The sequence below is a fragment of the Piliocolobus tephrosceles genome, chromosome 20, assembly GCF_002776525.5.
Source record: "Piliocolobus tephrosceles isolate RC106 chromosome 20, ASM277652v3, whole genome shotgun sequence".
In the NCBI taxonomy this organism is placed as follows: Eukaryota; Metazoa; Chordata; class Mammalia; order Primates; family Cercopithecidae; genus Piliocolobus; species Piliocolobus tephrosceles.
In genome coordinates, this window is record NC_045453.1 from 38,012,712 (window position 1) to 38,028,253 (window position 15,542).

Genomic DNA, 15,542 nt, shown 5'->3' on the forward strand with positions numbered 1-15,542 from the left:
CCCCACACACACACACACCACACACACACATACACATGCACGCACACACACTACACAACCACACACATGCACACACCACACATACTACATGCATAGACACCACACGCACACACCACACTCCACACCGTACACACCAGAAACACACCCTCACACTCCCCCACACCACACACACACACTACACACGTCATACACACGCACACACCACACACAGGCACCACACCACACACACACCACACACACGCACACATCACGCACACACCACACACAACCACACAGCATGCACACACACCACACACAAACCTACACAACCACACCGCACACACTCGCACACACACACCACACACACACACATCACTAACACACACCACACACTTGCAGACACACACACCACATACATGCACACACAGACACACAACACACACACCCCCACATACCACATACACATAGCACACACACACAACACAACACACACACGGTGACAAATACCACACGCACCTGCACACACCACTAATACACACATGCACAAACACCACACACAGATTACACATACCACACACACACTTCACACACACCACACATGCACTCACATATACCACACATGCGCCCGCACACACATAAAACACACAAACATGCACACACCACACACTCCCACACAACTACACCATATGCACACAAACCACACACAGGCACACACCCACACACACGCACACACACCACCACACATACGCACGTGCACACACAACACTCACATACCCACCAAACACACACCACACACGGGCATGCTCACACACACACGTGCTCACATACACCACACACACACTTGTGAGCAAACATGTGCACACACACACACATTACATATGCCCACGCGCACACCACACACACATGTGCACACACACCACACCACACACACACTAAACACACGCACACACCACACATATACCACACACACACGCACACACCACACGCACACACCACACACATGCACATGCGCGCACACACAAAGATATGAACATTTGGAGTTTTAGAAGGAGAGAATGGGGAGAGGAAATATTCAATGAATTAAAAGCTGCAACACTTCTAGAATTAATGATAGACAATACTCGGACTCAGGAAGTACACAAATTCCAGTTGACCTAAATAAAAATGAAAGCAGCACCTCAACACATGATTGCGAAACTGTCACAAACCAAAGATAAGCAGCAAAAAAGTCAGAGAGTGAAGACAGATTACCTAAAAAGGAATGGTGTTTAGACTGACAGCTGACAGCTGAGTAAAATCTTTAAGGTATTTCAGGAAAATAATTGTCAACTTTGAATAGCGAAATCATCTTTCAAGAACAGGCACAAAATACGTTTTCAGACAAACAAAAACTAATAGGCTTTTCACCCTATTACTTCAGGATTACTTCCAGAAGAAGAAAAATTATCCCCCAAATGAGGATAATAAGGGTGGTGTGCCTGCAATGGAAGAACAGTGAGCAAGGAAATTGTTACACTTGTGGGTAAATCTAAAGAAACATTAGTGATATGAAATTATAGCAATAACGCCTGCATCACGGGGTTAAGAAAAAAACAAGGTAAAAGAAAAGTCCTGAACAAGAGTGTAGAAAGTAATTAAGAAATCAAAAGTAGCATCCTATAATTCCTTGAATGTTCAGGACAGTTTTACGTTTACATCAATATGCATGTCAAATTTTCTAGATTAACCACAAATAGAAGCAGAATATATACCTTCTAATCTAGTAGAGGGGGACAAGAGGCAAGAAAACTGAACAGTTTAAAAAATGAAAAAAAAGGAGAGATAGACTTAAAAGAAAGGGTAAAAAACATTTGCAAATACAAAAAATAAATTTGTTAAAATAAAATTTAAATGTCAATAATTATAATTGATATAAATGGAGTAAATTCTCTAGTTAAAGAAAAGATTTTTGGAACGGATTTTCAAAATCTCAACTATATACTCCTCAAGAGACAAACCTAAACCTAAAACATGTTTAGAAATGTTGATAGTAAAAGTATAGAAAATGTTTACCAAATAAATATGAATTAAATATCAGACAAAATGCACAGTAAGACAAAATGCAAGAAAGTTAAAAGGGGAAACTTTGTATGATAAATGTTCACCAGGAAGATCTAGAAGTTCTTAACTTACAGACACCTAATAATACAACTCCAAAAATATGAGCAAAGATTGATGGAAATACAAGGGGAAACTGAAAAATTGACCCTCATAGTATCTTCAGGCCATGTATAAGAAATCCCTAAATCATTTTTTTAATTGGGGCAGTGACTGTATATCATCTAAATCTACAAAAGTGGCTATTTCGCTGGATTCAAACTGTTTACAAAACTGAACTCGGTAAAACCAGTTTGTGTGTACGGATGGAACCTTAGGTCATAATAGTTCTTTCAGATTCTGTGATGCATTCAGTCATGGCTGAGGTTGTTGGCCCTGGCATCCTGTCCCACTCCTGCTCCCAGTCTTGTGGGCCTGTGGGCAGGTGCCTTGACTTGGGAGAAGATGCAGGACTGAGGAGTGGGAGAGGGGATGGGCAGAGTGCCCAGCAAGTATTCCTTCTCCAGTCTGTCACGCCAAGGGCAACCAGGGCTGGGTGCCACCAGGATCTTCATGTTGCTGCGTAGAATGACTTCAGAGGTCTCCATCACAAAGGCAAAAGAGGAGAATTTATCCACAAGAACTCCCCTGACTGGTCACGGGCTGCCTTGTGTGTGCTACGGACTTCTTCTAGGAAGCCCTTCAGGGTCCACAGGTGGAAGTACCAAGCAGGGGTACCTAAGACGTCCACATCTCAAAGTCAGAGAAGCCCCAGGGCAGTGTTAAAAGAAAAATCTTAGGCAAACTAAATGTAACAGAGTTTCATTGAGTAAAGGATGATTTGTGAATTGGGCAGCCCTGAACCGGAATAGGTTCAGAGAGACACCAGTGCTGCCACATGGCCAAAGAAGATTCACGAACAGAAAAAGGAAAGTCACACACAGAAAATGGAAGTGAGGTACAGAAACAGTTGGACTGGTTACAGCTTGATGTTGTCTTATTTGAACATGGTTTGAACAGTTGGCCCACTGTGATTGGCCAAAACTCAGTGATTGGCACGAGAGTAGGTTACAGCCTGTTTACACATCCAGTTAGGTTATAGTTTACTATGTACAAAGAGACCTGTTGGCCAGACTTAAATATGTAAGGAGGCAGCTTTACACTAAACTGAATTTAACAGCAGGAAGCAAGACCAGTTGCTGTGGCAGTGGCCGGAGTAAGAGATATTTGAGGAGATGTGATCCAGGGCAGATAAGTGTACCATGCAGGAATTTCTTGCAAGACTCATTGCATTACTTGGGAAAAGGAATGCCACCCCCCAACCCCCTGCACACACACACTCCTGTGCAATATTGGGCTTCACCTTGGTCATTGTTATGGAATCCCTGGACCTCCAAGGGCTCCCTAATGGGACAGTGAAGGAGATCCCAGAATCTCCTCCACTTCCCAGTTTAGTTACTGCACAAAATTGACTGTGTTAAAGAGGGAAATAGAAAAGAGGCAACCTGGCTTTTCGAAGGACAAAAAATTTCAGTTCTGCAGGAGGAATGAGTTTAAGTTCTGTATACACGGTGACTATAGTTACTAACAATGTATTAGGTACTCGAAATCACTAAAGGGGTAGATTTTAAGTGTTCACACCACAAAAAAAAAAAAAATTTGTGAGGTAATGGTATGTTAATTACCTGGATTTAGTCCTTCCACAATGTATACACATTCCAAAACATTATGTCTTACACCATAAATATATACAATTTTAATTTATCTATTAAAATTTAAGTCTTATAAAGAAAGAATGAAAAGCAGGAAGTACTCTTTTTTGGTAGGCGATCTTCAACAGAAGAAAGTGAAAAAAAGTCCTAAAATGTCAGTATGAGACAACAGATTCTGCAATGACAGGAAGGGTGGGTAACAGACAATTATGTGAACAAACACATTTCAAAGCCCGAGTTGAGATCAGGGGTCAAAGAGGAGACGACCACGGCTGGTGACTTAGAGGGTCAGTAAGAGGGACCAGGGCAGAAAAGCACAGAAACTCCTCCGCTTAAAATTTCAGGCTGTGAACTCACATGGGTGCCGAGCTGAGCACCCAGGCAGGTACAGGTCAGCCACACTGGCCGAAGGGGATGCCCGTGTGTCACTCATGATGGAAAGAGGGGAAAAGGGCAGCCAGCCTGGGGTGAACTCTTAAGAGTTGGAAGTAGCTGGGGCAGTGGTTCACGCTGTAATCCTAGCATCACAGGAGACTGAAGTGGGAGGATCACCTGAGCCCAGGAGGTAGAGGTTGCGGTGAGCTATGATCGTGCCACTGCACTCCAGCCTGGAGACAGAGTAAGACCCTCCCCTAACCCTCAGTGTCTTTCTTTTTTCTTCAAGGCATTTTGGGCTGAGGAAGTCCAGAAAAGTCGGAACAATGCCCTGGTATGGACATTTCCCTCTCAACAGATAATCTTGCTTAGGAGCAGTTCCGAGTGATAGACAAAGCCTCTTAAATAAGGAGGGGTGTTTCTGTAAGAGCAGTTTTCTGCACCTGTCACTTGGACTTAGCTGTCATGACTGAGGGTTTATTCTCATCAGCTGGTAACAGATACGGGAAAGCACACACTGAACTTGGAAGACCAAAGCTTTCAACTCCCAGGTTGTTGAATTCCTTGCACATCAGGGTGCCCTGCAGGGGGCAAGTCTGGTAGCAGTGATCATTGAGGATGACACAGGAAAATTCGTGTGCTTCCTGAGGCAGAACAATGCTACCGGAGCATTTCTCCAGAGGGGCAGACTTTAGCAGCATTACAGGGTTCAGCTGAAGGTCATCAGGCACCACAGCAGGGTTTGGGGAGCCTGTGTGCCTCCTGCAAAGTCCAGTGAACAGGAGCCTCCAGGAGCAGAAGTTTGCACTGGAAAACAGAGTATTTCTCAACAACTTTTGTGTATTTGTAGGTAGAAAGAGGAGAAGGTGGGGCTGAGAGAGAACAAGAGACTGTGGCTTGCTGAACCTAGCTGAAATAGATGCACACAATTGTGAGCTTAAAATGATTGTTTTAAGCCACAGTTTGGGGATAATTGAAGGATCTTCTAAATCAAAACATCTGAAAGCTTTATAGTTTTGCCTTTCATACACCAAACATATACACCATGCCTTTATTCCACTTGGAAGTGTTTTCCTGTAAGGTGTGAAGTACAGGTCCAATTGTATGTTTTCCCATATGGACAAACAGTTGTCCCAGTAACTTATCAAAAAGCCAGCCCTCCCCGGGTGTCAGCCACACCAGCTTTGTGTCCACACTGTGTGTGCTGCCTGCTCCTTTTCCTGCTGCATGGATCCATTCTTCCCTCCGAGCCAATACTATCCCGCTGTGATGATCACAGTCTTATCAAAGCACTGGCCTGGGACAGACTCAGCCATCACCTCATTCTTTAAGGGTGTTTCCCCGATCCTTGGCTCTGAGTTTCTCATCCATTTGACAATCGGCTTAGCAGGTTCATTTCATTTCTCTGCAGCCCAATGTCTCATCCTCTGAGAATGCAAAGAGATAATGAATTTAAACATGATTCATTGACCACAGAAAACAATTTGTGCCTTCCTATATTGTTTTTGTATGATTAAACCTAAGGAAAAAGCATTATTTGTTATATCTTGTTCTTCTGTCATTTCTGAAAATATCACCTTAATTCATGAATGTCCTCAAGTCCTGAGCTGCTGCCTCCTGCTGCTACAGAGACAGGAGTGTTAACACTGGTTCCTATTAGGAATGTTTCCAAATTCGCCTTACTAAAACTGTAATTTTTTGAAATCTCCTTTTAGATTTTAACAGCTGCATTTCCGCTGGCAAACAGTTTTGAAAACTGGAAACAATTCAGTCCTACTGTCAGTCTGTGGCCAGATTCCAATCTGACGTGCTGCAGGATTTGAGTGAGGGTTGACAGGACCACGTGTAAAATCCTGCTGGCCTCTTCATCCTCAGACTGGGACTGTGAGAACCACGCAGGAGTCACTGGCAAGATGTGAACTCTTTATCCTGAAAAACTTTCACACGATATTTTTAAAAGCATTTTTGTCTCATGTGAATTTAACCCTATATTGAGAAAGTGGTGTTAATATTTTAATAATGTTAATAATAAAAATTATTTTATTTTTACATACTAATTTTACAAAACTTAGAACATATTTAAAAATTCAAAGTATCCATTTGTCCATGATCTGAAAAATTTTATGAATATTTTAAAGAATTTTCATCTATTTTTTCATCTTTACGCACACGTTTCTTGTTTTCTCTCTTAATCTCACACACACACTACTTTATCTCCTGTGTAGGGATGACCTATTGGTTGGTTGGTCAGCAGTCATACCCCTTTCTTTCTTCTCTGTTGAAAGGGGCCAAATTACATTAGTTAATGGGCAAAAGAGCAGGGGCTGGCCACAACCCAGCCCCAGAGGTGAATTTTGATTGTACTAAACCAAACAAGGAATTCTGCCCACCTGGCTGGTGATGACTGGCTCAGGCCCCAGCGTGACATGCAGTGCTGAACACTGAGGAGTGAGAGGCGGGTCTGCTTGCCGGTGGGGGTTTACTCCTTGATGAAGTGTGGCCGTAAGTGGTCTCCACTGTGATGTCTGGACTTCAGGAGCCTGCAGTGACCTTGCGGGGACAAGCTTGAGTCCTGGATTCCTGATGATGTTGCTGAGCGGCTCAAAGTCCTTATCTCCAGACTCTAGTCACACAGGACAGTGGTGGTCCTCTGTGGGGCATGGCCAGTTGAGCTCCTGGTCCTTGCACAGCCAGAGAGAGAGAGCAGCCCAGTGACACACCGGGCCCTGCTCTTGGAGTGACGTTTTGCTGTGTTCCTAGGGTTCTTCTTGAGTTGTTGTTGCAGACCATTCCAACAAGCTGATATTCCATGATTTCTTTTGTTGGTCCCATATTGTCAAATAATGATAATGATAACAAACTTTCTCACTTGATTTTTGACATTAATAGAAATGCCAATAATTACAGTAATAATAAATATTTAATTTGCTTCTTCCTCAGTTACACCAGAAACTGAGCCAAGTACCTCACTCATGTCATCTCATTTAATCTTCAGAAAAACGAGTGTTCTGCTATTATCCCCATTTTACAGTTGAAAACCCGAGAGATCAGAAAGGTAGTGTAACTCATCCAAGGTCACATGGCTAGAGGTGGCAAAGTCACCTCAAAGACTATGCTCTTACATTATATGTGTATATATACACACATGGAAGTATGTATACATTATAAAATATTAACCTGCCATATTGAAGAGAGTTCCTTATGTTAAGAAAGCATCCTTCCATTTTTACTTTAGTGCTCCTAGCCCCTTTGTCTTGTGCCACTTCCTATTTTCTCCTTTTCCTTTGTAACAGTATATAGAGATTTGTCCACTACTTGTATATTTTGTATGCAGAACCAGTTGTTAAGGTTATTTATTTCATTTTCATTCTGCTTTACATATTTGTTTATTTCTATCTTTGTTCTTTTATTTAGGGATTTTTTTACTCAGCAACATTTTGTCAGCATCATTTCACATTAATAAATATGTCTTACTGTTACAATTTTAGTGGCTGCCCGTATTGTCTAAGTGTGATGTATATAAGTTGCACAGCTTACTGGTTCCCTCTCCCAAACTCAGTCCTGGATGAGCTAAGGAAGAGGGATGGAAGCAACAACCAAGGAGTAAACATGAGGAAATGTGTTGAGAACCCTCTGGGAGGCAGAACCTGTGTGGCCCCAGAGCCCGGAGCCAGGGCTGCTGTCTCTAAACAGGAAAGACAGAAGAACTTCCAGAGTTCATGCCATTATGGATGCAGTCTCGGGCCTCAGTTATGATCTCTATTAGCAAGAATTAATATAAGAACATAGGGCTCATCATTTTCTGTTGCTACAGAAAGGAATTGGTAATGTTTAATTTTCCTAAGAGTATGGAACTAGCATAGGATGAGAAAAATTGGCCAAAGGGAGAGAGCTTCTGTTTTCTTACCTGCAGAGATGGGACCACCAAGCCTAGCCTGACAGATCACTGTGCCAGTTCCCAGAGAAAGCCCTCACAATGAGCAGCTCTACACTTTCCTTGCACTGCCCTTCCTTCTTCATGAAGCACCACATTTTCCCATCAACTAGAAGGTATCTCTCTGGACTCTGAACTCCAAAGAGTGAGTCAGACACAGCTGCTGCCCTAGAGGAGTTGACAAAGCAACACATGGTGAGAGCTGCAGCCTGAAGAATAAATAAAATGTGTCACGTGTCCCCATATTGAGAAGGGGTGAAGGGAGAGCCTGGCTGGGATCAGAGATAGTGGAGATGTGCACATGTGTAATAGAGGGAGTGCCTTGAGAAGCAAACACACCACAAAATGTTTATTTTAAAATAATAAAGAAATGGCAAAGGAAATGCAGGAAAGGGAACATTTACAAAATCCAAGTCACTAAAGTGCTTTCAATCAAAAATCGTAAAAGACTAAAAGTCTGGTCTGACCTGAAAACACTGTTTCCAGCTATCCAACAATTGTTTAAATGTGATCCCATGCTATTTTTGAAGGAAATGCAGAAACGCCCAGAGTGTGGCTTTCTTTGAGTTCCAATATAAATAGCCTATCAAGTGACACTCAGGAAAACATAAATTACTCCGTAACAAGAAAATTGAACTATCCAAGGCCAAGCTCAAGGTAAAGACAATATAATTCATTCATGTGTCTATATGAAGTCTTCACTATAAAGATACCAGATTCTTCTGGAGATTAAAGAATTTCATATTTCCTAATTGAGAATGAGGACATCAGACCTAACCTGTTCATCTGTATAGCACATTGAACCACACATCTCAAATGATGCCCAGCAGTGAAATCATTTTTGAACTTCGGGTCCTTCCTGCTTAAGCTTCAAAAGAGAATCAAAAGTTTTCCACCAAATTAACTGGTTAAAGTGCCATTAAGGAACCGTTTCCATTCTAGAATGAAATAGAATTTTCCCTAGGTCACTCATCTGTCCTCTTAAAGCAAGTGGCATTGCATTTTATCTTGACAGTGTCAGAAGAAAATCAAACTGAGAGTATATGTCTTGGACCATTTTTGTCTTTTTGGAAAATGCTAGTGAGGAATATGCACATTTTCAGCCTTTGACGGTGGGACCTGTGGGTCTCATACGGCTCCCACCTTCCCTGGCTGGGGCCCTTCCAGTGCCATGGAGTTGGAGCCTCCTTCAGCACCAGCCCCAGGGTGCACTTTCTTGGTCTCCTGCCGGGCAGAGCTGGAGAGGTCGATAGCCACATCTTCCAAGCCATGCTCAGGGCTCACTTTATCCGAGCCTCTCTGTGGTCCTGACTCACTCTGGCTAGAACCTTCTTTGAAGTGGTCAGAGCCCCAGAGTCCTGTCAACTTATCTTCACTTCCTGGCTTCCTTATCATCCCCATGGATTTTTTATGCATCCCTTGCAAAAAAAAAGAAAAAAAGGAAAAAATAAAAATTTAAATTTAAATTCAGCAATGAAGTAAATGTCCTTCTTATTGTTCTCTAAATCCCACTAGAATTGTCCTTGTCAGTGCCTATCTCTGGGGCCTACAGGAAAGGCAGGTAGGTAACTCCCACCTTAGGGGTTTAAAGCAGGTGTCTGACCCCGGGTCACATCCAGCAAAGGTGTTTTGGATGACAGCGATTGGCATTGGGCCCACTTTCCCCAAGGCTGCGATCTGGTGGATGCCAGTAAGCCACCTCCCCACCTGCTTGTGTAATTTCAGATGAGCCAGCTTGGGTCACTGCCCACAATGCTCCCTCTATCGTGTCAGTCCTTGAGAGCAAAGTCGAGACGTATCTATGATTGGAACCTCCAGTGCCCAGGATAGGGCTGCTTGGTAGCTGTTCAAAAACTGTTCGCTGAGCGAAAAACTTCCTCCATCTAAACCTAAAATGCCACCATGAGCCTCCTAACTAATCCCCCCATGCCCGGAGGTACTCATCTGTGACTCATTCCCACAATCTGCCATCCCTGCCTGCTGGTTTCTGGCGACAGCAAACAGGGCAACAAGGGTGGAGCATCCTGAGAGTGCCCAACAGCGAAGTTTGGACCTCAGCAGCGGAGACTGTTTAAACACCAAAAATCCAAGGGACAGAAAAGCCACTCGGCAGGTTGTTCATGGCAGAACCAAGCCCGGGGCCAGCTCTCCTGACTCAGATGGAGGGGCTCACTGTCTCCAGGGGTCGCTGCTCAGCACCGCCCTGTTTCCTATCACCAAGTTCCCTAAATTGCACAGTTTCTACAAATGCTAACAGCATTCAACACTTGGGAAACATATTTCACATAATGCAATGATGTCATTTCACCCTTAAATCCCAAATTATTTAGCATGCATAGCCCGGTGAGACTTCCACACAGCCTAGACAATCTCTGTGAAAAATGAGGCAACCGTCCAGATGCTGCAAGTTTTGTCATTAACTAAAAATAATAAGAACAGTTCTGGACCTGAATCTCAGTAAACTGACGTTGCTTTGCTTTGGAAATGGCAGCCTCGGTGGGGACCCCCGGGGATTCCCCCACCTCCTACAACACCTCGAGCAGTGCGCTCCCGGGGGTCCTTCCTTACCCAGGAGCCAGGGCGCGCAGGAGCCCAGCAGGCCACCCTCGGCGGAGTTGAGCACGGAGTCGGGCAGCGGGATGCAGTGGCGCACCATGGCCCCGTACAGCCCGTACTCTGCCATCACGCTGCTGCCGCCCCAGCGCTTCTCCCGCTTGCGCCACTTGGCCCTGCGGTTTTGAAACCAGACCTGGTTGGAGGCAGGAGAAGCAGAGAGCACACAGAAGAGACAGTGAAGAGAGGCGCCTGGAGGAGCGGAGGCGGCGTCCCTGGGCTCGGAGCCTCTCTCCCGAGCACGATCCCATGCTATTTCTGAAGAAATAGCTCCCGAGGGCCAACCAGCCGCCCCCAGGGAGCGCGCCCAGGAGTCCCCAGCGGCGCCCATGTGCGGTCCCGGACTCACGGGCATTCAGCGCGGTAGGGACACGCGTGACCAAGTCCACTGAAGTTTCCATAGAGTCAGGAATGAAAAAAACTAAATAATCAAACTCCCTTTTCCCACATTGTGTGAAGATGTCAACTACAGTGTTTCCTGCTTTTTCTCATTGATTGGAAAGAGTTCACTGGGGCAATGGCTCCTTCCAAGCTTAGGCTCTTGGGATGCTGGTGATATTTCTCATTAAAAACATTATGTTAATAAAAGACTATTATGAAATCCGGTGTAGCTGTTAAAAAATAGTTAGTGACATATATTCTGACAAAACCAAGAGCAAAATTCTGTGTATGCATGTCAGCGTGTGTACATATGCAGGTAGATATGTATATGCACATACATATTCAGGGGCAGATAATATACTCCACAAAGTGGAGAAAGGTCTTCTCAGGCATTTATGTTGATTTCTTTCAGGGTTTGAGATGGAGAGGCAGTATTTTTTTTTTTCATGGACGTATCTTTATATAGTTTCTAGTTGCAGCACACACTATCATGTGATTTTAAAGAATGATTTGATACTAAATAATAATAAAATGAAAAAAGGCATGAGGGTCACAGGGACATGCTCTTGTGGTGCCTTCAGCTAAGGGAGTTTCTGTGCAAAGGGAGAGTGTTGGCTGTAGAGAAGGGACTGCTGATTGGCTCACTGAATGTGGGAATGACACATTCTCTGTGGTGTCTTTGGAAAGAAGAAAAGGGACCCCAGACACCTGTATCCGGTCTTCAGGGAGCTCAGTTTTCATAGCCAGCATTTCTCGGGCATACACATCAGGGTAGTGGGCCTCGCTGAACGCCTTCTCCAGCTCTTCCAGCTGGTGAGCAGTGAAAACTGTCCTGCAAGGACCCCAAAACACACACGTGGGCACGTGTCCCTTGGGGACAGCAGCCTCCCTGGCCTTAAGGACCAACGTGCCTACTTCCCCTGCTGTTCACACCCTAGAAGCCACCTCATGATAATGGAACACCCCACCTCTGAATGATTAGCTGATGTGAAGTCCAGAAATTTCATTCAAACAAAAACAGTTCTTTAGCTCTTTCTTAATGAATTCCATCAGCTCATTCTGACAAAATCCATTTGACAGGCCCACAAAATTGTCTTTAAAATACTGCCAAAAAAAAAATGCTAGCAAGATTGTAGCATTTTCCCAGCCTCCTAGGAATAGCAGAATTATCTTCCCAAATGGCTTCTGTGCCCTTCCTACTGCCAACCACTGGGCCTGCCATCATGCAGGTTCATAAATTCTCAGATGCAGATGCCATAAACCTTGGGCTGTGTCCCGAGGAAAGGCAGGCAGAGGGGACTGCCTGGCCCTGTACCTGTGCCGCCGCTTCTTCCTCTTGCCCAGGGTGGGGGATGCCTTTAGGTCATTCCTGTCTTCAGACGGGCTGTCCTCATCTGCTGGCACAAAAAGAAGAAGAGGACTTTAAAGGTGATCATATTCTCCCCTCTATTTCCTGGATTTTAATGTGAGGATTGAAGTTATGAACCTCTTGGGTATTTGAGTAGTTAACAATATGAACTAGCATTTTTAGTGCCTCCTAGATCCCAGTTCTGTGCTTAACACTGTCCATACATTATCTCAAGTATTCTTAATATAATAATAAAACACCAAAATGGCTGCTAACATTATCATCCTATTTTTACAGATGAGGAAACTAAGGCACAGAATGGTTAAGTAATTTGCCCAAGATCACACAGTTAGTAAATGGTGGAGTTGAGAATTCAAATCCCAGATTATCTGAAGCCAAAACTACTCGGTCACTGATTGCAGCTTCTATCCCCACACTGCTTCCAAACACACCCACCCCTCTGCCCCCAGCCTCATCAGCTTAACCTCTACACCAACATTTCCCAAAGGAAGTCTGGGGCTTGTGACATCAGAATGCTTGTCAGAACTGCACCCCTTCCCTGATGCACCAAATCAGAATCTCTGGAGGTGGGGTCTAGGAGGCTCATTCTTGACAAGTGTGCTCAGATGATTTGTAGTTGCCCTCGAAAATTCAAGAACCATTCCACTGTGCTTTACCTTTTTATACCCATTATATCAAAAAGTCTAGATGGAAAAGAAGGTTAGAACTATTGTGAGATTCATTGCTAGAAAGTATAATTGCCTCAAAATATTTTTAAAATGAATAAAGGCAAAAATAACTAAATAATACTAGTTTTACTCATCCATCAATTAGTTCACTAGAAACCTGACTTGGAATAAAACATTCTGTATTGGACTGTCCAACCTGATGAGACATGAGACACATAAGGTTATCGAGCATATGAAATGTGGCCAGTCAGATCAAGACATGTTGTAAACATAAATCACTCAGTGGAGTTAGAAGACTTAGTGCTCCTAAGAAGTAAAATATTTTTGTATTGATTACATGTAAAATGATAATATTTGTGATCATTGTTGGGTTAAAATACAGTATTTAGATTCATTTCACTTTTAATGTGACTGTGAGAAATTTCCATCAAACATGTAATCACATTGCATTTCTCTTGGACAGCTCCGCTCCAGACTTTCAGAAATGCCAGCAGAGTAGGATTTAGCTGCCTTTGGTTTTGTAAGAAAGAACCCATCCCATGAAGACAGTTTTTGCATTTTTAGTGACAATAATAGGGAGTTTCATTTTATCTTACATAGAGGCTCATGAAATAAAGTCCTTTTAGAGTGGAGCGAAAATGTGCCTGCCTGTTGATCTGACATGCTTCCTTTTAGTATCACAGACCTAATGTATTCTTTTTGCCTTGGCTGCCTGGATGCTCAGCTCTAGGTTCTACCACGTACCTTCGCTAGTCCACCCTTTCTTGTATAATTCTTTCTTTTCTCTCCCACACCCAAAACCACTCGCTTTCTTAGCCCTTGACCTTCATAGAATTTCATTGCTTCCTTCTCTTTCCCCGCGACCCGCCAGGATTTCTTTGGGGAAATGGGTAGGCCAGGAACACATCTCTAGGCGTAACTACAATGAATCCTCGAGGTTGCTTGTTTCTCCTGCACGGGGGACTGCGTGGACGCCGCGCCGGCAGAGGAGTGCGGTACCCGGGACTCTCTTTTCAGCACCCCGATGGGCGGACAGTTCCAGGGCTCGAGGCCCAGTGCTCTTCAAGGACCTTCAATCATTCGATCATTTCCGCCCGCGTTTCCACCTGGTACCTTGTTCGGTGCTGCTGGTGAACAACAAAGGTCCAGGCCTTCCCGACTCACACCGCTGCCAGAGGCCGAGACTGGCGCCTGGCGCTGGGGAGAAAAAAAGCCCTCTGGAGATGGTTGTTGGGGTGCCAAGACCCCAGGGTCTCATCAAAAGGTTCCACCCGGAACCAGGTAGTGGCGATCCCACATCGCTAACGGAACAGCACCCCGGATTAGAGGCAGGGATTTGGGATGCAGCAAGGGGCAAGCGGCGCAGTTGCGCGAATACCCCTCCAGCGACGCGGCCTCGCTCTGGGCTCCCGCTTAGATCTGGGCCGCTGGGGCCAGGGGCGCGGTGGGGCTATGGTCTGTGACCCCTGCGCCGTTCAGAGCCTAGGGGACCGGGGTAGGAGCGTAAAGCGCAGGCCTGATTACCGGACGTCGAGACGCTCTCGCTGCGCTTCTGGCGGCCGAGCGCAGGCGGCTGACGGCTGGGGGCCTGCGGAGCAGCGGGCTCGGGGCGCCTGGGCGGCAGGAAAGGCACGTCCGCTAGGAGCAAGCAGGGCGCTCGAGCGGCCGTCGGCGGCTGCGTGCCGAAGCCGCAGAGGAGGCCGAGTCCCAGCGGAAGGGCCCCACGCGCGAGGCTGGAGCGGTCAAGCCCCGGGCCCAGGCACGGCGCTGCCGCCGGACCCTCGCAGCCAGATCCCTGTCCCGGGCCGGCGGGCGCCGGCAGCTCGGCCTCCAAGCCCAGCAGGTCCGTGATGGCGAAGCCCCGGGGGCGCGAGCCCCTGGGGGAACCGCCAGGCACCAGCGCCCTGCTGTTAGTGCGCCCGTCGGACAGCGCGTCTCGGCCGGTCATGGTTCCTTAGCAAGCAAGGCACGAGCCTCTCTGGATCCGGTTTGCGGAGGGCCCAGCTTAGAGGAAGCTTTATAGGATTGGGTTGTCGGTCGGGCGCGGGAGGCCTGAAGGGCTCCAATCAGCTGGGCGCCGGCGCGTCGCCGTTCCGGAACCCGCGAGATGGGGACGCCATCAGTTCCCCTCCCCTTGGTTACCGCCCTCCCAGCTGCAGTCCCCTCAGTCACCTCCTTCTCCTCTCTTCTCTCCAGCCCACCCCACCCCACCCCATTCTAGGATGGAGGGGAGGAAAGAAGGGAAGGGACAATGACTCCGCTCTCTACCTGTCCCTCGAAAAGTCGCAAGTTCTACATCCTGACGTGGTCTTCTCCTTCCTTCCAGACTCTCTGGGTGGAGGCCCCACTCCCGGTTGCCCTGAAGCTTCTTGGATGTGACCCAACTGCCTATTAAGACCTAGGGACCCCCATTGCCAACCACACTCCGGTGGCTA

General features: G+C 45.8%; 1 protein-coding gene across 4 annotated transcripts; it reads right to left on the reverse strand.

Moving 5' to 3' along the window:
• Nucleotides 1-3,819: 3,819 nt before the first annotated feature.
• On the reverse strand, nucleotides 3,820-15,329 carry VSX1 (visual system homeobox 1). Of its 4 annotated transcripts, XR_002726608.1 has the most exons (6): nucleotides 14,632-15,329; nucleotides 12,386-12,464; nucleotides 11,779-11,902; nucleotides 10,645-10,825; nucleotides 5,462-5,569; nucleotides 3,820-4,949 (listed from the first exon to the last, which is right to left on the reverse strand). XR_002726608.1 is itself a non-coding variant. In XM_023193477.1 (5 exons), the coding sequence occupies exons 1-5, from the start codon at nucleotides 15,053-15,055 to the stop codon at nucleotides 4,852-4,854; spliced, it is 906 nt and encodes a 301-aa protein (XP_023049245.1). In that variant the 5' UTR covers nucleotides 15,056-15,329; the 3' UTR covers nucleotides 3,820-4,851. The 4 variants fall into 4 exon arrangements, 3 of the variants coding, with proteins under 3 accessions (XP_023049245.1, XP_023049246.1, XP_023049244.1); XM_023193477.1 differs by lacking the exon at nucleotides 5,462-5,569; XM_023193476.1 differs by lacking the exons at nucleotides 3,820-4,949; nucleotides 5,462-5,569 and adding an exon at nucleotides 8,379-9,494.
• Nucleotides 15,330-15,542: the final 213 nt, after the last annotated feature.

Excerpts from the sequence above, each read along its gene's own strand:
- VSX1 (XM_023193476.1), bottom strand. The coding sequence starts at position 15,055 with ATGACCGGCCGAGACGCGCTGTCCGACGGGCGCACTAACAGCAGGGCG. Across the intron at positions 11,903-12,385 it reads AGGAAGAAGCGGCGGCACAG|GACAGTTTTCACTGCTCACC; the intron begins GTACAGGGCCAG and ends GGGTCCTTGCAG. Across the intron at positions 9,495-10,644 it reads CTGCGCGCCCTGGCTCCTGG|GGATGCATAAAAAATCCATG; the intron begins GTAAGGAAGGAC and ends TTTTTTTGCAAG.